Genomic DNA, 22,850 nt, shown 5'->3' on the forward strand with positions numbered 1-22,850 from the left:
GTCTTTTATGCTGCTGCTTGCCTACCTGTAAGTTTGAGGATTAAATAATTTAAAATATAGTGCATCTTGTGGTGTATTGCCGCTGTTAATGCAGAAATCATAGTCATCCAGGCAAATACCAAAGGGATGTAGCCTCCTTCTAGATTGAGCACTGCCTAAATTGGTCTCTAGCTAGGGTCCATAAGACTGTCTGGCTAGATGTTCAGTCTGTCATTGGTAAGGATAAGATTTTGTCAGTGAGGTCACAGATTCCCTGAATTTGAGACCTCTGTGACATTTTCTGTTTCAGCTTCAGCCCTGAGGCATAGGGCAGCGATACCCCCGAAGCTGTTGACCGCGTCTCAGAGTCCCCCATTATTTTTAATAAAAGTCAGACGGGTCATGGGCTTCCATGAATTTTTGTTTATTGTCCGTGACCTTTCTGTGACTTTCACTAAAAATAACCATGACAAGAATCATAGAATATCAGGGTTGGAAGGGACCTCAGGAGGTCATCTAGTCCAACCCCCTGCTCAAAGCAGGACCAATTCCCAACTAAATCATCCCAGCCAGGGCTTTGTCAAGCCGGGCCTTAAAAACCTCAGTCCTTAGTCATTGGTTATCTTATTGTGCCACCAAAGCTTTTGATTGCTGGCCATGTAGCAGCATTCCTTGGTAAACATGCTGTGTACTTACTTGGCTTTCCATCCCAATAATGAGTCTATGCCATTCCGATGTACTGTTAGTGCAGTGTGAACAGCAAAAATGGAAGGTCCGATAAAAATTGGTGTGGAAGGTGAAGCTGATAATGGACATATACTGACTTATTTGTGTGCGTGCAGGGTACTGGTAAAATGGATTTGTGGAATCTTGGCCTGTTATCAGATCTATAGGTATCAAAATAAAAGTGCTGTGGCTGCCAAACAGAAGAGCCACTGAATTACATAAGAACGACCATACCGGGTCAGATCAGTGGTCCATCTAGCCCAGTATCCTGTCTTCCGACAATGGCAGGTGCTTCAGAGGAAATGAACAGAACAGGTAATCATAAAGTGATCCATCCCCTGTCGCCCATTCCCAGCTTCTGGCAAACAGAGGCTAGGGACAATTCAGAAAATGGTTTTGCATCCCTGCCCACACTGGCTAATAGCCATTTGTGGACCTATCCTCCATTAATTTATCTAGTTCTTTTCTGAACCCTGTAATAGTTTTGGCCTTCACAACATCCTCTGGCAAAGAGTTCCACAGGTTGTGCATTGTGTGAGGAAATACTTCCTTTTGTTTGTTTTAAACTTGCTACCTATTATTTTCGTTTGGTGACCCCTAGTTCTTGTATTACGAGAAGGAGTAAATAACACTTCCTTTTTTACTTTCTCCACACCAGTCATAATTTTATAGACTTCAAACATATCCCCTCTCAGTCATCACTTTTCCAAGCTGAAAAGTCCCAGTCCTAATAATTTTTCCTAATATGGAAGCTGTTTCATGCCCCTACTAATTTTTGTTGTCCTTTTCTGTACCTTTTCCAATTCCCATATATCTGTTTGAGATGGCGTGACCAGATCTGCATGCGGTGTTCAAGATGTTGTCATGTCATATGGATTTATATAGAGGCAGTATATTTTCTGTCTTATCTATCCCTTTCCTAATGATTCCCGACATCGTTAGCTTTTTAAAAAAAAACTGTTGCTGCATATGGAATGGATGTTTATAGAGAACTATCCACAGCAGTTACCAACTTTCTAATGTGCTGAGGAGTGCTAGACTCCCCTGGCTCTGCCCCAGACCCTGCCCCCCACTCCACCCCTTCCCCCAAATCCCCACCCCACCATGCACCCTGTCCCCTCTCCTCCTGCATGCCACAGAACAGCTGATCTGCAGTGGGCTGGAGCCACTGGGAGGGAGGGAGAGGGGGAGGTGCTGATTGGCAAGACCGCTGGGAGGCACGGGAGGGGGGTGCGATGGCTGCTGGTGGGTGTTCAGCACCCATCATTTTTTCCTGTGCATGCTCCAGTTGTGGAGCACCCACGGAGTCAGCACCTATGATTATCCACAATGGCTCCAAGATCTTTCTTGAGTGGTAAAAGCTAATTTAGACCGTATCATTTTATATGTATAGTTGGGATTATATTTTCCAATGTGCATTACTTTGCATTACTACTTCCTGAGGCACTTTCTATGGCCCAGTTACCTTATAGCTAGATAGGATATCTTGTTCTTATGAATGCATTTTGACTGCTCTTGGAGGCATTACATGGATGTGAGTCATGGACTGGAGTTCTTATCTAAACCCATACCCTATCCATTCCATGCTCAGTGTAGTCATGGAGAATCTGCCTTTCAGAAGTGCTGACAACAATAGTTGTGGTTCATAGACTTCTTTTTAAGACAAGGAGGTGCCATTGTGATAATCTAATCGGATCTGTATAACACAGGGTAGAGATTTTCACCAAGTGGCTCTTGCATCAAGCCCATAATTTCTGGCTGAGCTAGAGCATATCATTTAGAAAGACATTGTCTTGACTTAGTGATGGGGAATCTGCCACATCTTTGTTCTGATGTGCTTCAATTCTAGTATGTATTTGTCGGTCTCTAGTTTCCAGCCTTTGCATTTTGTTGCTCAGGATGTCTAAAATTCAGGCCCTTAGTTCTTATTACAGTTTTTCTCTGAGTGGTAGAGAAACCTTTAAAGGTATGGCTACTCATAATCATATCATGATTAAGGCTAAGATTTTGTCGTGCATATTTTTAGTAAAAGTCACGGACATGTCCCAGGCAATAAAGAAAAATTCATGGAAGCCTGTCCATGACTTTTGCTAAAACTATTGGTGATAAAATGGGGAGCTGCCCCCACACCACCCATGGGCTGACGTGGGGTGCTGCCCGTGGACTGAAGTCATGGAGGTCTCTGGAAGCCACAGATTCCGAGACTTCCACAACCTCCATGACACAAACTGTAGCCTTAAATCATGATTTATTTATGTAGTGCCCAGAAGTGTACTTAGTTGCTTTAGACATGTAAGAACCCAGTTTCCCTCCCTGTAGAGCAGTGGTCAGAACCGGTCGATCGCGATCGACTGGTCGATCCTAGAGGATTTCCGGGTCGATTGCGATCTCTGGCGGCGTACCTGCCTACCCCGGCCCCACGCCGCTCCCGGAAGTGGTCAGCATGGTCTCCCTCCACACGCTGCTCCTGCCTGCAGCCACCGTCCCCACAGCTCCCATTGGCCGGGAAATCTGTGGGGGTGGTGCTTGCAGAGAGGGGCAGTGTGCGGAGCCATATGGCCCCCGCTCCTCCCCCCAGGGGGTGCAGGGGTGCGTTGGCCCCTTCCGGGAGCGGTGTGGGGCCGGGTAGGCAGGGAGCCTGCCTTAGCCTCGCTGCATCTGCTGCCGACCAGGAGCCACTGGAGGTAAGTGCTGCCCAGTGGGAGGCCACACCCTAATCCTCATCCCTGAGCCCCCTCCCAGAGCCAGCACCCCATACCTCCGCCCTGAGCCCCCTTCCAGAGCCAGCACCCCATACCCCTGTCACGGGGTGTGGGGGGACACAAGGCCCTGCACCCCCAGCTTCCTGCGATTCACCATGACTCTCAGCCAGCCAGTAAAGCAGAAGGTTTATTTAGACGACAGGAACACAGTCCAAGACAGGTCTTGCAGGCACAGACAACAGGACCTCCCCAATTAGGTTCATCTTGGGGTCCCAGGGGCACCATAGCCCCATTGGGGGGTCAGAGCCCCGTCTGGGCTCCCCTCCATTACACCAGCCAGCTCCTGAAACTCTCCCTGTCCCCAGCGTCTCCTCCCCCAGCCTTTGTTCAGTTTCCCAGGCAAAGGTGTCACTTGGCCTCTAACCCCTTCCTGGGTTCTCACGTTACATGCTCAGGTATCCTCCCTCAAGGCCCGTCTCCTATCCCCCAATGCAGATCATCCTAGCCAAACTCCCCTGCCTTCTCAGCATTCAAAGACCACAGTAAGAACAGTCACAGTTTGTCACATCTCTCCCCCCTTCGAGACCGAACTGAGCGGGGTCATTTCAGCCAGTGACTTGGGGAAGTTCGAACCTACCCACGTTCCCATGGATGGCCCCAACATCCCTCCCATTCCTTGGTGAGAATTACACCAGGACCTTCCGGTTTCACGCCCCCCTTTGGGTCAGGTGTGCTCGATGGCACTCGTAGTTCGCATGTGGGAAGGTTTATGCGGCCCGTGCCCTTTTCCCACCCCAGTGCCTCTGGGGTTCAAACTGGGCTGGGGTCTTCTCCCAGCATTCCAGTCTGGAGGTCTGTGATTCGGGCTTTCTGGGTTCAGAGCCCCCCTTTTGACCTTGGCCACCCTCTGGAAAGGCTTCTCTATGATGGGCAAGGGTCCGAAGGCCGTTTTCCCCTTGTCCCGGGCCTTCCTGACCCTCTGACAGGGGTCACAGGATCGGCAGTACTGTCGGACAGTAATAAAGCCCCAGGCCAGTAAAAGTTCCGTAGCAACCTCTGCTGGGTACGCCAGGTTCCCTGGTGCCCTAAGAGGGGAATGTCATGGGCCCGGTACAGCAGCTGGCGGCGATACTTCCGGGGTACCACCAGCTGCCTCCTGATCCCCCCCGACTCCATTTTCCCTGGGGGAGCCCATTCTTGGTACAGGAACCCCTTCTCCCACAGGAACCTTTTCCGGCCACCTCTCCCCATGGTCTGTACCGCACTGAGGTTGGCCAAGTCCCTTATCTTCCGCAAGGAGGGATCTTTCTGCAACTCGGCCTGGAACTCAGCAGCTGGGACAGCTCTCTCTCGCTGGCTGGGTCTGAAGCCGCAGCCTCCCTGAGCCGTGCCCCTGGGCGTTCCCTCCCCACCAGGTTAGGGTCCTGCGCTTCGGGCAAGGTACCCTCCCCGTTGTCAGGGCGCAGTGCCTGTCACCGGCTCTGGCTACGGGTCATGATCAGGGCACCCTGGGGGTTGCTTGGCCAGTCCTCAGGTCTCCCCTCCCCCCCCATCAACACCTCAGTGGGCAAATGTGGGTGTACCCCCACATCCTTGGGGCCCTCCTTGGCCCCCCATTTCAGGTGTACCCTCGCCACGGGCACCTTGAATGGGGTCCTGCCCACCCCCGTCAGGGTCAGGTAGGTGTCGAGCACCACCCGATCTGGGGCCACCATCTCGGGCCGGGCCAGCATCACCTCTGCACCCATATCCCAGTATCCATTGACCTTCCTCCCATCCACCTCCAGGGGAACAAGGCATTCGCTCCGGAGGGACAGCCCCGCGCCCACCCTGTAAACCAAAAACCCTGAGTCTGGAGCATCCAGCCCCCAAGAGGAGCTGGCCTGGAGCCCTCCTCCCTCCTTAGCAGGTGGTACGCTGCCAGCCCCCCTTGCCTGGGAACGCTGCCCCTTGTCTGGCTGGGTCTTTACCCAGTCAACCCTCTGTGGGTTGGGTCTGCTTTGGCCACAGTGATAGCAGCCCATATCCCGTGGGTCCCCTCGAGTGGGTCGGATGGACCTGACGCTGGATGTTGCCCTTTGGTGGGGGTTCTCCATATTTCCCCGCTGGGAGGTCCCATGGTGACTCTCTCGCTGTGGCGGGCCTGTTCCTTTGGGACTCCTCCCTGTTATCCCCTGCCCGACTGTTCACAAACTCGTTGGCCAGCTGGCCAATGTGCTGTGGATTCTCTGGCTTTTGGTCCATCAACCATCGCCTCAGGTCAGATGGGCACTGCTCATACAAGTGCTCCAGTACGAATAGGTTAAGCATGTCTTCCTTAGTTTGGGCCCCAGCTGCCCACTTGCGGGTATACCCCTGCATCCGGTTGGCCAGTGGTAGGTATGTGACCTCATGGGTTTTATGCTGACTCCGGAACCTTTTCCGGTACATCTCAGGGGTCAGCCCAAACTCGCGAAGCAGGGCCTTTTTGAACAGTTTGTAGTCCCCTGTCTCCGCCCCTTTCATTCGGCTGTACACCTCCACAGCTGTGGAGTCTAGTAAGGGGGTGAGAAACTGGATCCTGTCTGCGGGGTCAACCCTGTGCAGCTCGCAGGCATTCTCAAAGGCCGTCAGGAAGGTATCCAAGCCTCCGCCTCCTTACGCTGGGCCAGGAAGCACTTACCAAAGCTCCTTGCAGTCCTGGGTCCCCCCTTACTCACCGCAGCTAGGGCCCCACTGCTCCTTAGCCTGGCCAGTTCCAGCTCATGCTGACGTTGCTTTTCCTGTTCTTCCCGCTCCTGCTTCAGTTCTTGTCTCCTTAACTCAAGCTCTTCCTGTCTCATCTCCCTGTCATATTCCAGCCGCATCCGTTCGAGGGACGGGGGGCTCCGCCGGGACAATCCCCTGCTGGCCGCCGGGGTCGGGGTTCCGTCGGTAGCAGTCTGACCCCTCCCAGCCATGTCAGGCCCCGGGGGTCCACGCTGCATCCGCCGGGCGGTTTCCCTCAGGGACAGGGCTCAGTTCCTCCAAGCGATCCTTCTCCTCCAGCTGGGCAATGAGCTGTTCTTTGGTGGACCTCCCAATGCGCAGCCCCTCTGCCTGCACAGCTCCACCAGGTTGCTCTTAAGGCGTTTAGCATACATCGTCCTGCTGGACACTCGCCGGCCTGCGCTCTCTGCTTTCCACCGTTCCAGGGAGACTCCTAGTGTGCCAGCCCTTCTTCAGGTCACCACCTCTCCGCCAGGGTCGAGCTGCAGACTCCTTCGCCCCTGGGACCGCACGCTGCGATCCCCCGGAGGACCCTGTTACTGCAAAAGTCCTTTTCTCTGGTGTCACACTCCCAGGAGTTAATCGCCCCCTGAAACCGTCTCTCTCTGACTCTTCAGCCCACCTGGTCCCCGTCGATCCCCCTTCGTTTTACTGCTCCCCAGTCACTTACTGCAGGAAGCGCCGTCCACAGGGTGCAGTAGATCTGACCGCTGCCACCAGTTGTCACGGGGTGTGGGGGGACACAAGGCCCGGCACCCCCCGGCTTCCTGCGATTCACCATGACTCTCAGCCAGCCAGTAAAGCAGAAGGTTTATTTAGACGACAGGAACACAGTCCAAGACAGGTCTTGCAGGCACAGACAACAGGACCCCCCCCAGTTAGGTCCATCTTGGGGTCCCAGGGGCACCACAGCCCCATTGGGGGGTCAGAGCCCCGTCTGGGCTCCCCTCCATTACACCAGCCAGCTCCTGAAACTCTCCCTGTCCCCAGCGTCTCCTCCCCCAGCCTTTGTTCAGTTTCCCAGGCAAAGGTGTCACCTGGCTTCTAACCCCTTCCTGGGTTCTCACGTTACATGCTCAGGTATCCTCCCTCAAGGCCGGTCTCCCATCCCCCAATGCAGATTGTCCCAGCCAAACTCCCCTGCCTTCCCAGCATTCAAAGACCACATTAAGAACAGTCCCAGTTCGTCACAATCCCCTTCTGCACCCCTGCCCCAGCCCTGCCCCCCCCCGAGCCTGCACCCTGGACCCCAACACTCTGCCCCAGCCCGGAGCCCTCTCCTGCATCCAAACTTCTTTCTAGAACTTAATATAATATAATATAATTAATATATGGAGATATACCTATCTCATGGAACTGGAAGGGACCTTGAAAGGTCATCGAGTCCAGTCCCCTGCCTTTACAGCAGGACCAAGTACCGTCCCTGACAGATTGTTTTGCCCCAGATCCCCTAAATGGCCCCCTCAGGGATTGAGCTCACAACCCTGGGTTTAGCAGGCCAATGCTCAAACCACTGAGCTATCCTCCTCCCCCAAAGCTATCCTCCTCACTCCATCCTGCACCCCAATCCCCTGCCCCAGGCTCAGCCTGGACCCCCCTCCCAAACTGCAAATCCCTCGGCCCCAGCCCAGAGCCTGCACCCCCTCCTGAACCCCAACCCCCTGCTCCAGCCTGGTGAAAGTGAGTGAGGGTGGGGGAGAGCGAGCAACGGAGAGAGGGGGGATGCAGTGAGCCGGGTGGGGCTTCGGGGAAGTGGTGGGGCCTTGGGGAAGGGGCGAGGTAGATCCTGGGTTATTCTTAGATTCAAAAACTGATCTTGGACGTAGAAAGGTTGGAGACCACTGCTGTAGAGCTTTTTCTCTCAGTATTACTTACATACCCTCTTCTCCTCTGTCACCCCTTCCTGCACTTTGAGAGATGTGATAGTTACATTATGATTTGAGATTTTTTAAAAACAGCCAATCATAGAAGATTAGGGTTGGAAGAGACCTCAGGAGGTCATCTAGTTCAACCTCCTGCTCAAAGCAGGACCAACACCAGCTAAATCATCCCAGCCAGGGCTTTGTCAAGCAGGACCTTAAAAACCTTAAGGATGGAGATTCCACCACCTCCTTAGGTAACCCATTCCAGTGCTTCACCACCCTCCTAGTGAAATAGTGTTTCCTAATATCCAACCTAGACCTCCCCCACTGCAACTTGAGACCATTGCTCCTTGTTCTGTCATCTGCCATCACTGAGAACAGCTGAGCTCCATCCTCTTTGGAACCCCCCTTCAGGTAGTAGAAGGCTGCTATCAAATCCCCCCTCACTCTTCTCTTCTTCTGCAGACTAAACAAGCCCAGTTCCCTCAACCTCTCCTCATAAGTCATGTGCCCCAGCCCCCTGGTAATTTCCGTTGCCCTCCACTGGACTCTCTCCAATTTGTCCACATCCTTTCTGTAGTGTGGGGCCCAAAACTGGACGCAATACTCCAGATGTGGCCTCACCAGTGCCGAATAGAGGGGAAAAATCACTTCCCTCAATCTGCTGGCAATGCTCCTACTAATGCAGCCCAATATGCCATTAGCCTTCTTGGCAACAAGAGCACACTGCTGACTCATATCCAGCTTCTCGTCCACTGTAATCCCCAGGTCCTTTTCTGCAGAACTGCTGCTTAGGCAGTTGTCCTTGTTGAACCTCATCAGTTTTCTTTTGGCCCAATCCTCCAATTTGTTTAGGTCCCTCTGGACCCTGTCCCTACCCTCCAACATATCTACTTCTCCCCACAGCTTAGTGTCATCTGTGAGCTTGCTGAGGGTGAAATCCATCCCATCATCCAGATCATTAATAAAGATTTTGAACAAAACTGGCCCCAGGACCGACCCCTGGGGCACTCCGTTTGATACTGGCTGCCAACCAGACATTGAGCTGTTTTACCACAGCAAATTGTAAAGGTGTCTCCCTGCCCCAGGCAACAAAACCTGCAGGAGTTTCTCTGTAGTGGAGTGGGTAGCAGGTCTTCCAGGTGGTATGGGCTCTCTCCCTGTCTCAGGAAGCGACACAGCATGTCCTTTCTCATACTTTCTATTGCCCAGTTGTTGTGCCTATGTAGCATCCATAGCTAAATAAGTGTTAAAAACAAAAAACCTAATTTGTACCAAAAAGATTTCTAGTGCTGCCCTAAACGTGGGGGAGTGACAGTTCGTGCTGCCCATTGACGCAAACAGAAATGAAAGTATTCAATGACTCCTATGTTTAGTGGTTTAGCCTCCCTCCCCCGCCCCCACTACAAGGTTAGTAGTTGGCAGCTTATTTTTAGGGAAAGGGCTTTAGTAAATATTCCAGCTTCCAGTTTGACGGTCTTTGAAAGGAAATCGGTCCATAATCCATGATGATTACTATATAGGTTTCAGAACTTCACTTTCTATTCAATCATTGTGAAAACTGTAATTAGAGATAAGAGGCTCAACAGCTTGATACTTTCTCTTCTCTGTTGCTAACCTTCTTACCATATCTGTATGGCTCGCAAAGTCGGCTATATAAATCAAGAGTTGGTGGTGTGTAAGAACTGAGTCAGCCTTGTAAAATGAGTCCTTGCTCTAATATGCCTGGATTGATGATGAAAAGGTTGGGACACTGCAGTTTAGTTTATTTCCTATGGGAATCAGTTTTATCGTTTACTGTGCTCCTTTGTAGCCTTCCCGGTGTGTGCCCTTCAAAGGAGACTTTACCCTGTTTCTTAGCAGGTCATTGTGAAAGTTGCTCATGAATGAATTACTTATTCCTTGCCCTGCCCTTTCTGTTCCATCCCATACAGGAAAGGAGTGGTGCAGAATGCACAGTGAATGGCATTTCCTATTTTATTAAATTGGCAACATTTTAACTTAACTGAAACAGTTCAGAACCATGCAAAGGAAGATTTAGTTTTTCTAGAGCACAGTCCACCAGCAAAACCTAGATTTGAAATTGATTTATGGCATGAATTAAAACATTTGGGGCATATTAAGAATCCTATCAGGACTTGGACTGTTTTTTCTAGGAGCAAAGGTGGTAATAATGACTTGACTGGATGTTCTTTTTTCTAACTGTAGTAAGGAGAAAGTATTGGCTACACATTTCCCAATCCCTATTTCAATCTCAATTCTCTTGGTTTAGGGATTATTTGCATTAACATGATTTATGAACAATTTACTGTAAAACTAACTTAATTCCTCTGTGCCTGTTTGAGAGACAAGCGTACATTTTTTAGGTAAACCATGAAATAGTGCTTAATATTGATGAAAGAAGACTGGAGTTGCATATGGAAAACTGCACTTGTACCTTAGAGGTATACAGGAGAAGGCCATTTAACCAGTCCAGTTAAATTTCTTCAAAAGCATGAGGGGACCATCTGTTGCTGATTTGTGTCCAGACAGGAAGCTATACATGTCTAACTTATTAAAAATAGTGTATATATGCTATTTCACTGTCAAAGTGAAGTTTAATAAATCAGGTTTCTCTACTGATAACATCCTAATCTGTCCTCAACTAGCTAATATGTTAACATACAGCTTGCCCAATCTACAATAGAGTTGTAAACTGTTAATGTTTTAGCTGACATGTTTTAAAAAATACACTAAACTGCACAGATTCAGTTTGAGCTTAACAAGTATTTGAAAAATAATTGTATGAACAGAGTCATCGACAGACATCCTTTCTCTAACAATTGGTAACACTTAAGAGTGCTTGATGTGTTCAAACTCTATATGAAAACTACTGATAATTTTTCTAGCTTTGTTTGGGTTGTCCCAGCAAAGAGAGAAAATCCCTTATTTTCAGTGGACTTCTGTCAAACTACATGTGTATGGTGTAAGATGACTGCTGGGTTAGCGCATGCTTCTAAAAATGCAAGGTCCTGATGGTTTAAAGATATATATATATATATTTTTTTCCCATTGCAAGCTAAGTATGACATTTAGTGGGGATTACTCTGATTGTTGTGGTGAAAGTAATGGTCTCTGGAACGTGTGTATCTATATATACAGTTATCTGTCCCCATTATGGGGTCTGACTCTCAATCTTTTAAATGTATTTATTTTCATAACCCCCTCATGGAGGTATGAAGGTACTGTTATCCCCTTTGTACAGATTGGGACATGAGGCACAGATCACGCAGAAAGGTCACCTTTTCTGCCAAAGGTCACGCAGAAAGTCTGTGGCAGACCAAGGAATTGAACCTGGATCTCCTGAGTCCCATACTAGCGCCCTAATCTCTGGAGCCATCTTTCCTCCTATGCATATATGGATAAGGAAAAAGGGGGAAATAAATTGATCACACTACTATTAAATGTTCCATTTATTGTTTATAAAGGGTTAATGATTAATCTTTTAATAAATCAAATGAGAGTACAACAGCTCAGTCTTTTTAACAACCTGTAAGATCTTATACTGATATGCTTCTGTGACAGGGTTGGAGGGACCCCATCCAGTGCGGGGCGAGTGAGCCCTGTCTCCCTTAGGGTGTAAGTAGCCCACAATTATGCCTCTGTAGCCAAAGTCAATGTATTTCTGTCAGGCAGCAAGGCCTAGTGGCCAGAGTCAATGGCTTCATCCCTGTTAGCAGGGCAGTAAAGCCTAGGGGCCAAGTGGCCTCAGTCAGGGAAGGGGGCTGCCACGCACAAAATGGGGGTGCTGGCAGCCCAGATGGGGGGCCCAGGCCCTTCCTCTCCACTGGGCCCCAGTCCAGAGCCCTGGTAGTGGCAAGAGCACTTGCCACGGAGTCAGTGTGGGTCCGACCAAAACACTCTGACTCAAAGTTCTGGGTCGCTAACTGGGACACTATCTAATTCCCCTGGGCTGCTTCCTACCATGGTTCCCGCTGCTGCGGTCTGGGCATCTCCAGGTTCCCCAGTCTGCGCTGTCCCAGTGACTACGGACTCTGTGGGGCCTCCTGGCATCTGCCTGGGTTGCGGCGTCTCCAGCTCTCTTGGCTTTGGGCTTCAGCTGCTCCTCAGCTGGAACCTGTGACTTGTGTCCTTCTTCTCCAGCAGTCAGCCCCAACTGAGATGAGCGGCTCTCTTTTATACTAGTGCATTTGGAGCATGACCAGTAGAGTTGAGTGGGCATGGCTTCCTCAGCCCACAATGTAAGGTTAACCCTTCCTCGTCCAATGTGGGGCAAGTGCACCCCGTCACAGCTTATAACAATCTCTAGCACACACACTATTCATATCTGTAATGTGCTTATAACATCTATAATTTATTAGCCCTTTATAAACTATTGATTTGTGGAGCCTTACTATAAAGCATTTAAGCACTGTGAAACTGAAGTTAAATCTTCACTGGTGGTTTAAGAAGAGCTTCATATAGTGATAGTTGCTCTATTTCTGAAGTAGTCTCTGGTGTGGTGGAGGAAAGGACAAGATTGAATAGATGCATTGGGTCCTGCACTTTTGGAATAGCAGTTTAACTTGTGTGTGTGTGTGTGTAAAACAAAACACTGTATAAGACACTCAGTGCCCAGATGAGTAGTGAATGGATCCCAAACCAGACAGCCTTCTTCCCACAGACAAAATAGAAACTGATAGTAATGTCTACGCTTATTAGTTCTTTTAAGATGTGGTCAGGTGACTTTATTCTGGAATACTTTTCTTAGTCATAAAAATGAAGTCCCCAGCCCAAACTACTGGACAGTTGGCTGGAAGGGGCTAACAAAATGTATGTTTGATAAATGAAAATTTTAATACTTGTGTAATAGCTAGAAAACAATCTAGCTCTGAAAAATCAGTAAATTCATAATGTTATTCTTCATGTTAACTATCTCAGAAAGTAAACTGAATTTTATAAACAGTAATCCTACAGAGTGAGGTTATCACTTGATGGTCCCAGCTAAGCACGAATGGTCTACCTCACTTTCAGTGCAGGGGAGCAGTGTTGTAAATGAATAATTGTAAATTCCCTTTATAATTACTGTTTTAACTGGCACATTTGGAGTGGGTGTTGCATGGTAGGATGCCTTTCTTTAACAGCCTGTATTCTGCAGATGTTTTGAAATATGGGTTCCAACTCTTGCCAACTAACTTTTTTTCTTTATTTATACTGAGTGCATTTGAAGTTGCATCATTTCCTCAATAAGAACAGTGTTTTATTTTTGACTGTAGCATTTGTCAGGTGGGAGGAATTCTAGCTTTCAACTACTGAGAGCTAACATTAGCGCACTCTGGTGGTGGGTCCTCAGCAGTTTTCTGATTTCCGTAGTGCCTCTTTCGGTGGCAGCTAGTCTCTTGAGTGTGTAATGGGTTTCGCTGTTCTTTGGGAAAGGTAGTTACTTTGACTTATAAAAAGTTGCCATGCATTAACCTGTAAAGTTTCCTTCCTTTCAAGTACTGACTAAGGACCTCACAGAATACTGACAGTTAAAATAGCCTTACACACACTCTGTGTGTCTGGTATTTAGGAGACTCTCTTCATTGTATTAAGGACACTATTGCATGTTTTTGTGAACTTGAACCAAAATAGTCAAACTAATGGGGAAGAGGTATGTTTACCCTGAATAGTTATAGAATCCTGTATACAGGGTTTCTCTCCTCCCTCCCTGTCACTCTTCTCTCCTACAACTTTGTTTCTGTCCATTTAGGTGGTATTTTTGTGGCTTACCCGTTTGTATTCACTTCCTATCTTTTTGTTACTTTGTACAAATTCTTAATGGTATAAAGATTTAATTTAAAAAACAGACCCAGCATTCCTGATCCTTATGCAAAATATTTACACAAGAGTTAAATACTTCCCTTAATAGCTACTGGATCTTAAACCTCAAAATAGCAAACTGAGAACCCAGGAAATATGCAGTGTAATTGTAGTTGTGTTGGTCCCAGGATATTAGAGAGACACAGAAAATAGTGAAGCAGATACTAGTTGCAGTTAATCTTTATGGAAACATAACCTGTACAGGAAAATGCTACATCTTTTAGGCGAGAATGGAGCTTATTGTTACTGGAAGTAATGTAAATCTACAGGAAAAGGCATGCCTGTGGGACTGTCACTTATATGCAGGTATGGACAGTGGTTTGTCTTCACAAAAATGCCATTCTTTTGGCTTTTAATAATGAAAAATCCACTGCTGTGTTACACACATAGCATTGAATTATTTAAGGTAACATACGTGTTGACGTGCATCCAGTTGGCAGGATCTTTCCCATTGCGAGCTTTGTAATAAAGTTTTGAACAGATCTGGAACCTGTATTTTGTGCAAACTTGCACTACTACAGTGGATTAGGGAATCTCATTTTGCTTGAACCTTCCAGTTTGGACTGCAGTCATTATGCTATTTTTTACTCTTTCACAAGTTCTTATTTTTCTTTACCCAAGAAGAATCACAACCAAAGAAATGCAGCTAAAAACAGCCATTGCTTTTTTTGGCCTGCAACAGCGCAGCACTCCACTGTCGTCTGAAAAGAAGCTTTATCAACAAGGAGGGGGTGAGGAAGGAAAGCACATAGTTTAGGAACATCTAAACACAACTATGTGCAGTATTTAGTATAATTTTAACTCAAGTATTAAGCACTTAAACTTTGGACAGAAACATCCATGGTCCATGAATTCAGATACCCTTAAAGCAAAAATTGTTACGGTGAGACATGCATTTCCTTGTTAGAGTCCTGAGGGAGGTGGTCCTCCAGTGCCACCTCCATCAGTCTGATCCAGCACCCTGGGAGCTTTTCCAGCCTTGGGACCACCTGGGAAATAGCAAATGTGTGAATTTGTTGTATGGCGAAGTATTACAATGTTAACAATTTAAAAATTGACAATTGCTTTATCAGCAGGGGTGTTTCAGATTTGTTTAAACTTACAGCTGAGAGGGAGGCTTCTGAAGCAGATCAGTAGATTGTTGGCTGTCATCTGCCTGTACCAAGCTGCTCCCTTATAGCCGTCTGTTTTGATTTTGTGCCCCTTCACTGGAGCACATGGAGAATACCTCTAGGCAGAGGCAGATTAAGATTTATTTGGGCCCCCCACACCCTGGGGCCCCCAGAACTGGCGGGGGGGCATGGCCCCCCACTTTTAAAACTAGGACGGCCACGCCTGCCCACTTTTTAACATGGGCATTATCAGAGGTGATATGCAGCTGTGGCTAGTGGGGGACACAAATGAGAGGTTCCGATGGGTCACGTGCCCCCCCAATTTCTCGGGATGCCTCTGGTGCAGACACCTAATAGTGAGGAGACAGCACTCCCCTTGGCCCTGGTGCTCTGTGTGTCCGTGCAGCCTGGGGAGGGAGGAAGCAGCAGGGCGGCTGTCTGTATTATCATAGCGCCTGGGAGTCTGTCAAGGAGCAGGACTCCATTGTGCTAGGCACTGGCTGCTGACTGAGCTTCTCCTCTGCCATATGAGGCTGCTTCGCCTTCCCTGCTGCTGGAGTCCCACGCATTGCCACTGCCTGCACTCCCTGACTCACCCCAGGGATTGTATGCAAAGCAGGCGGCAGCACTGGGACTCCAACAGCAGGGAAGACTAAGCAGCCCCATGTGGTGGGGGAAGGAGTTCAGCTGACAGCCAGCCACCCAGCTGCTTCCTTCCTCCCCTGGGCTGCAGGGACACAGGGGGAGTGCTGCCTCCTCACTGTTGGGTGTCTGCACCAGAGGCATCCTGAGAAATTGCGAGGTGGTGGTGTTTGTGACCCTGCATGTCTTCCTCCACCCCCCCAGTCTTGGGCAGGTGCGGAGCGGTGGCGGCAGGGAAGCTGATAAGATGATCATCTCCCCTGCTGTGAAGTGCAGCCCCTGCTAGTGGTACCAGCCTCTTCCCAGTGTAGGGAGGATAAGGTGGGCCTAAGGCCCCACCCACCACAGGGCCTTGCTCCTCCTCTCTTCCCCGAGACCCCTAAGAGCCGCTCAGGGAGCCTGGGCCACTGTGGGGAGCCCCAGGCCCTCCATCTGCCCTGGGTGGTGCGCTTTGGGGGGCAGGGACACAGGCTGGGGCCTCGGGGAAGAGGGAAGGAGGACCAGGAGGTGGGGCCCCAGGGGAAAGAGGAGGAGCAGGGGCCGTGCCACAGTTCTGGTGCTGGTGACCCTCCCTCCTTCTACACTGGTTTCGGCGCTTCTGGGACTCCCAAATTAGCTGGGGACCCATGGTGCCATGCGTTAATCTGCCACTGCCTCTGGGCTTCATAGATACAGGGCAAAGTACAAAATCCACAGCTGCTGTGAAGAAGGAAATCAAATTATATTGGGAGAGGGAGGATGAGAGAGGAGCTGCTGCAAAATCCCAGAGTAATGGCTCCAGAAAGACACGGGTCCAATTGGTTTACCTCCTGGAAAAGATCAGGGTAATAGAGAATATATTCTGCTTCCCATGGATTCCCTGCTTCCAAAAAGTCACTACTGTGTAAGTATGGAAGGAACTATTGAATGAAAAAATAAAAATACTAGAAGATTTTTTAGCTTAGCCCGTGTGCACATGCTCTGAGAGGGACAGCCATAAGGTTCAGGGAAGAACTACCAGGGTCTTTTCAAAAGCAAAAGAGCCATCCCTGTTGACCAATGTCCTGAATTTTTTATCTCCATAACACCCAATACTTTGACCTCTTCTTCAAGTTATGAATTGTGTAACTTTCAGTAGCCGGACAGAGAGTTTAAGTGCCATTCCTTGACATTTTAATGTCCTTGTCTCCCTTCTAAACAAAATCTACTGATCTGCTTTTCAACTGGAAGTTTTGATAAAACAAATCTGAAACACCCCTGCTGACAAATTATTAGCTTCAAAAGCGTTAAATAGTAGTTTGGGTTTCTGCCCAAGATCATCCCTCCAAACTTCACGTATTTGTACAAAGTAAAGTTAGGAATTGGAAACCACCAGGATTGAGTCCGCTGACAGTTACTTTGGGGGTGGGTGGGTGAGGGGGAGCAAAGCTTCCTTCTTGGTTCTTTGCAGGTAAATTGGCATTTTAAGAGTTGGTGATGGGACCCTATATTTTATACCACACTTGAAACTGTTGTTCAGTATCATAGCTGCCCTCCAAGTTTCTTTTTTGTGTAATCAGTTGTTTCTATCACAACAATTGTGTGGAGGCCAATATATTTCAGTCTTACTGTTAATTAAAAAGTATTCATTTTTCAAGAAAATCCTTAATTTTGAGTTGCCTTCAAAGTCCCCCCCCACCAAAGAAAAAAAATTAAATATAAGTATGAGCTGAAAAACATTGTTTTGGATTTTCAGCTGCCTAATGAGGAGGATGCTGATCGGGACCATGTTCAACTCAGTTGTCTTGGCATGACCAAGACCATACATTTAGTGATGCAAGCTGAGCTTTTTAGAAACCGATCTGCTGAATCACATACTGTAACGGGTATGCAGCAAAGCTGAAGAATGTAAACCCACCAAGACTCCAGCTCAAGGACTGATGCAGTGTGTGCACTGCAATAGCTACTGCACTCCATTCAGTATTCTGGTTTTAAATAAGTGGTGGAAAAATCAGTCAGGTTTCTCCTTTGTGGTAAAGATATGACAATGCATTTTAAAAGAGAAATCTCAGAACTATGCCTTAGTCAACGGACAATCCTGAAATCTCTTGCTTTGCTTTTTATAAAAGTGTTATGATGCCACCTAATGTTATAGAGTCATATCACAAATTACATACTGCTACGTAATGCAGTGGTTCTCAACCAGGGGTCTGGGGCCCCTTGGGGGGCCGTGAGCAGGTTTCAGGGTGTCCTCCAAGCAACCAGCATTAGACTTTCTGGGGCCCAGGGCAGAAAGCCAAAGCCCCATTGCATGGGGCTGAAGCCTGGGGCTCTGACCCCCCCCCCCCACCTGGGGCTACAGCCGAAGCCTGAGCAATGTAGCTTTGCAGGGGCCCCTGTGGTATGGGGCCCCAGGAAATTGCCCTGCTTTCTATCCCCTAACACCGGCCCTGGCTTTTATATGCAGAAAACCAGTTGTTGGGACACAGGTGGGCCGTGGAGTTTTTATAGCATGTTGGAAAGAAAAAGGTTGAGAACCCCTGACATAATAGACCACAAGCTGGGACCATGTAGCTAAGTTTGTAAATAGATCTATTAACTTCCATGATCCCTCCCTTTCCAAAACCAAAATCTATAATTTCCTCAGTTACCAATCTGAAACTACTCATGTGGGCTCTAGGGAAAACCATGTATACAAAATGTGAGGAATGAGTATGTAACAGGGTGGCTTGCCTCATGGGCTGGAGAGCCTGGTGATCGCAGGATGTGAGCCCCATCTGACAGGAAGGACATTCCAGTGTAAAAGGAGAAGAAAGTTGCAGTGAAGGGGGAAAAGCTCAGGAAGTTGTGGCAGTCTGCAGAGAGAGGAAATCTTTCCTGGCAGGGAGACCTGGAGGAGGAAGAGAAACCTTGTGTTGTGTGTATTATGAATGGACTTTTAGGGGTTTTGAGTTTTATTTACAGTTTATTTTATATTAATAATCCCAATCCACAAAGAGGGAACCGAGGAAAAGGCTGAAGTGAAGTTTATTTGATCAGTGCAAGAATGGAAACTGAGGCAGGCTGCATGTAGTGTGACCCTTCGCCATGAGGGAGTATACAAGAGGCTTCTAGACTGGTTTCAGAGTACTTGAAAAATTTCTTTTGTTTTTGGAAATGTCTCCCACTTCTTAAAAATGCCTGTGTAGAAACTCCAGACTACTTTTATTTATCTCTCCACAAGGAGGACTGGTGGCGCTGAGTGTTTTTTGTTTTTAAGAGAGTTGATTGGTTAATATTAGTTGTAGCTATCCCCTTTCATGTACTCGTCTGGGACTTGATAGTTTTCAAACTTCAGTTAAACATCAGGGCTGTAGTTCCACTCTGGGCTCCTTACTGTGGAGAGCTCCTTTTGAATGGAAACAATCACTAGGGTTGAAAGTTGGATTTTTTTTTTTCTGGATTGTAGGTTAATTCACTGTTTTACAACTTTCCCTCCTTATAACTGTCACCAGAGGTCTAGTTCTGGCTCCCAGATTTCTGTGCACTTTGCTGGGCCATGCAGTGTCTAAGGTCCTCAGAACTTAACATCTGAAAGTAAACCTTTCCTTCTAAGTCTGGCTTATTTAGGCAAGTGGATTAGAAACACCAGTGTTTTTTATACATCTTTGCTGTATTGAATTCAAGCAGTGATTTAAAATTTACTCCAAGCTGAGTAAAATAAAGTCTACAGCAAATTCTGTGCCTTGGTAGATCACGAACTGTAATAGAAATATCTGAAATGAATGATGAAAGGCTGGTTGGGTATGTATGCAGAACAAGGGTGTAATCTGTGGTCCTAAATTTGTTTGCAGTATTGCTGTAACCATGTTGGTCCTAGGATATGAGAGAGACAAGGTAGGTGAAGTAATATCTTTTGTTGGACCCACTTCTGTTGGTGGAAGGGATTAGCTTTCGAGCTTCACAGAACTCTTCTTCAGGTCACCTATGAAGCTTGAAAGCTTGTCCCTTTCACCAGCAGAAGGGGGTCCAATAAAAGATATTACCTCACCTACCTTGTCATAAACTCAGTTTTGCAGTAGTACTCAGCAGGCAAATCTGTATCAAACATTTTCAGGTGAAACACTAATGGTGGTAATTTCCGTAAGTAGCATTTGATTCAAAATCAGTTTTGATTCATAGTCTGTTACCTGACTACCTAGAATGACACATTGACATACCACGTGTGCTAAATAAAGAGCTTTTCCTTAGTAGTGTTTTATTATATTGTAAAAAAGTGAAAAATATTTGGATCAAATGACTGGTATAATCAAATGGACAACTTGGATGCAGAATACAAATTCTGATTTATTACATTTGACTAACCTTCCCCTTCGGCTCTCCCTGGGCAGGTTTGATAAAGGACGGATCTATACATTTATTGGTGAAGTGGTGGTTTCTGTGAACCCTTACAAAAACTTGAACATTTATGGTCGTGACATGATTGAGCAGTACAAAGGACGGGAGTTATATGAGAGGCCCCCTCATCTCTTTGCAATTGCTGATGCTGCTTACAAGGCCATGAAGAGACGATCAAAAGATACCTGCATTGTAATATCAGGTAAGGTGGAAAAGCCTCTCCTCACTACCTGAGGACTATTTGACCCTCCTTGTGAAACTCAAGGAAGGAAGTAGAACAATTTGGCTAATGTTACATTTGCTAAAGGGAGAATTTTACTATGTTCAGGACTTTAATTTGCATATGCGCCTGCATCTATATCATTCAAATATAATTGTCTAATTCAAGAACTTGAAGATTAAACTAATTATTGATACATATTATACTTGTGAGGGAATTCTGCTCCAAAAAATTAAAAGTTCTGTGCCAAAAAGAAAAATTCTGCATACAATATTTTAAAATTCTGCAAATTGTATTTGTCAATAAATACATGTAGAGGTTACAGCATGGCAGTGGGGAGCACAGGCCACTGGCTGCCTGGAGGTGGGGTGAGGCTGCACCCAACTCTGATAGAGCACTAGGGCTGGGCCTGCCCCAGAAACACCCTGGGACCCTGCCCCTCTCCACCAAGCGCACCAGGTGTGGGCAGACAGGCTCAACCCAGCGGGATCCAAGTGTGGAGGGGCTTAGTGTGGCCCCTGGGGATCCATGTGTAGGGTGAGAGGGTTCTGTGTGGGGCAATCTGGGGTGTGAGCGGCTCAATGGGGGGTCCGAGTGCAGGAGGGATCTGGATGCATAGGGGCTTGTTGGGAGGGTTCCTAGTGCAGGGGCAAATTGGAGGATTGGGCCAAAAGAAACCTGATGAGGTTCAACAAGGACAAGTGCAGAGTCCTGCACTTAGGACGGAAGAATCCTATGCACTGCTACAGACTAGGGACCGAATGGCTAGGTAGCAGTTCTGCAGAAAAGGACCTAGGGGTCACAGTGGACGAGAAGCTGGATATGAGTCAACAGTGTGCTCTTGTTGCCAAGAAGGCTAATGGCATTTTGGGCTGTATAAGTAGGGGCATTGCCAGCAGATCGAGGGACGTGATCGTTCCCCTTTATGCGACATTGGTGAGGCCTCATCTGGAGTACTGTGTCCAGTTTTGGGCCCCACACAACAAGAAGGATGTGGAAATATTGGAAAGAGTCCAGCGGAGGGCAACAAAAATGATTAGGGGTCTGGAGCACATGACTTATGAGGAGAGGCTGAGGGAACTGGGATTGTTTAGTCTCCAGAAGAGAAGAATGAGGGGGGATTTGATAGCTGCTTTCAACTACCTGAAGGGAGGTTCCAAAGAGGATGGAGCTCGGCTGTTCTCAGTGGTGGCAGTTGACAGAACAAGGAGCAATGGTCTCAAGTTGCAGTGGGGGAGGTCTAGGTTGGATATTAGGAAACACTATTTCACTAGGAGGGTGGTGAAGCACTGGAATGCTTTACCTAGGGAGGTGGTGGAATCTCCTTCCTTGGAGGTTTTTAAGGCCCGGCTTGACAAAGTCCTGGCTGGGATGATTTAGTTGGGAATTGGTCCTGCTTTGAGCAGGGGGTTGGACTAGATGACCTCCTGAGGTCCCTTCCAACCCTGATATTCTATGATTCTATGACTCTGCAGGGGGTTTCAGGTTAAGGTGGTTAGGGCTCCACAGGTGAGATCTGGGTGTGGGGGTCTCAGCGGGGCTGATCTGGGTGCAGGGGTGGGGGTCCAGATTCAGGGGGCGTGGGGCTTGGTGGGGAGGGCTGGGTGCGGGGGAGTGGGGCTTGACGGCGGGGTTTTGGGTGTGCGGTGTTGAGGTTTAGCAGAGGGGTCTGGGGGTGGGCCAGATGCTTGGGGTTTGGGTGGATGGGGCTGGGGAGGGCTGATCTGGCTCCGGTCTTGGTGTCCCCAGCCCCCTGCAATGATATATCTCTCCACCGGGTGCTCCAGACACCTGAAACCACGCACCCGCCCCTGGGGAGGGGCTCTTGTGGCTTCCCTTTGTTTCCCTGTCAGAAAGTTATTTTTCTGCAGGGAAGCAAAGTAATCTATGAATTCTGCACATGCACAGTGCCGCAGAATTCCCCCAGGAATAATGGTATTGTGTGGTGGTAACTTGAATAGGAGTCCCTTCCTTGTTACATCCAGTCTGGTTGAAAACTGGTTTTGGAAAAAAGCCTGTAGCATTCAGTCCTATCTTTTCTTTGAGGACTGTCTCTTACACCTTAGATGACTTCAGTTAGTGTTTGTCTTCTGTTTTGATGGCCAAAGCTAATTGCTTGCCATGACTCTAAACAGTGGGGGAGATGCTCATAGAGTGAACTATTGCTATTCAGATCCTGGCACGTAGTTTCCATGGTATCCCTATGCTCTAGCAGCCTGCGGAGCAAGAGACCCAAGATAGCTGCTGAACAGTAGTCTCTTGTATTACAGTTCACAGCATTGCTGCCAGCAAGCCACTGTATGCCAACCGTGTCCCTCTAACAATATCTCTTTTGATCCTCTGCCTGCTAGGCCTTACAAACCTGGGAAATCTTTTATTTCATTACTGGTTTTAAGTTAGCATAGTAACGGCAGCCAGGCAAGGTTACATTCATATCAAAAACACCTCATATCTCAAATAAATAAGAAAAGGTAGAGAAGCCATCGAAGCAGAATGACATGATTGCAATGATCAATGACTTACAGTATCTTAATTTTTTTTTAATCTCTTCTTGGCTTATGATACTTCTTTGCTGTTTGTGTCCTCAGGTGAGAGTGGGGCTGGGAAAACTGAGGCCAGTAAATACATTATGCAGTACATAGCAGCCATCACCAATCCCAGTCAGAGAGCGGAGATTGAAAGG

The 22,850-nt window shown here is 47.8% G+C and overlaps 1 protein-coding gene across 1 annotated transcript in view; it reads left to right on the top strand.

Moving 5' to 3' along the window:
• MYO1D (myosin ID) overlaps nt 1–22,850 on the top strand; it is a 369,137-nt gene that overhangs the window by 64,794 nt on the left and 281,493 nt on the right. Inside the window, exons 2-3 of the mRNA XM_065422544.1 lie at nt 19,941–20,149; nt 22,756–22,849. Coding sequence (XP_065278616.1) covers nt 19,941–20,149; nt 22,756–22,849 — 303 coding nt within the window. The remainder of the gene's footprint in view (nt 1–19,940; nt 20,150–22,755; nt 22,850) is intronic.

Source organism: Emys orbicularis, chromosome 25 (assembly GCF_028017835.1).
Source record: "Emys orbicularis isolate rEmyOrb1 chromosome 25, rEmyOrb1.hap1, whole genome shotgun sequence".
Classification (NCBI taxonomy): Eukaryota; Metazoa; Chordata; order Testudines; family Emydidae; genus Emys; species Emys orbicularis.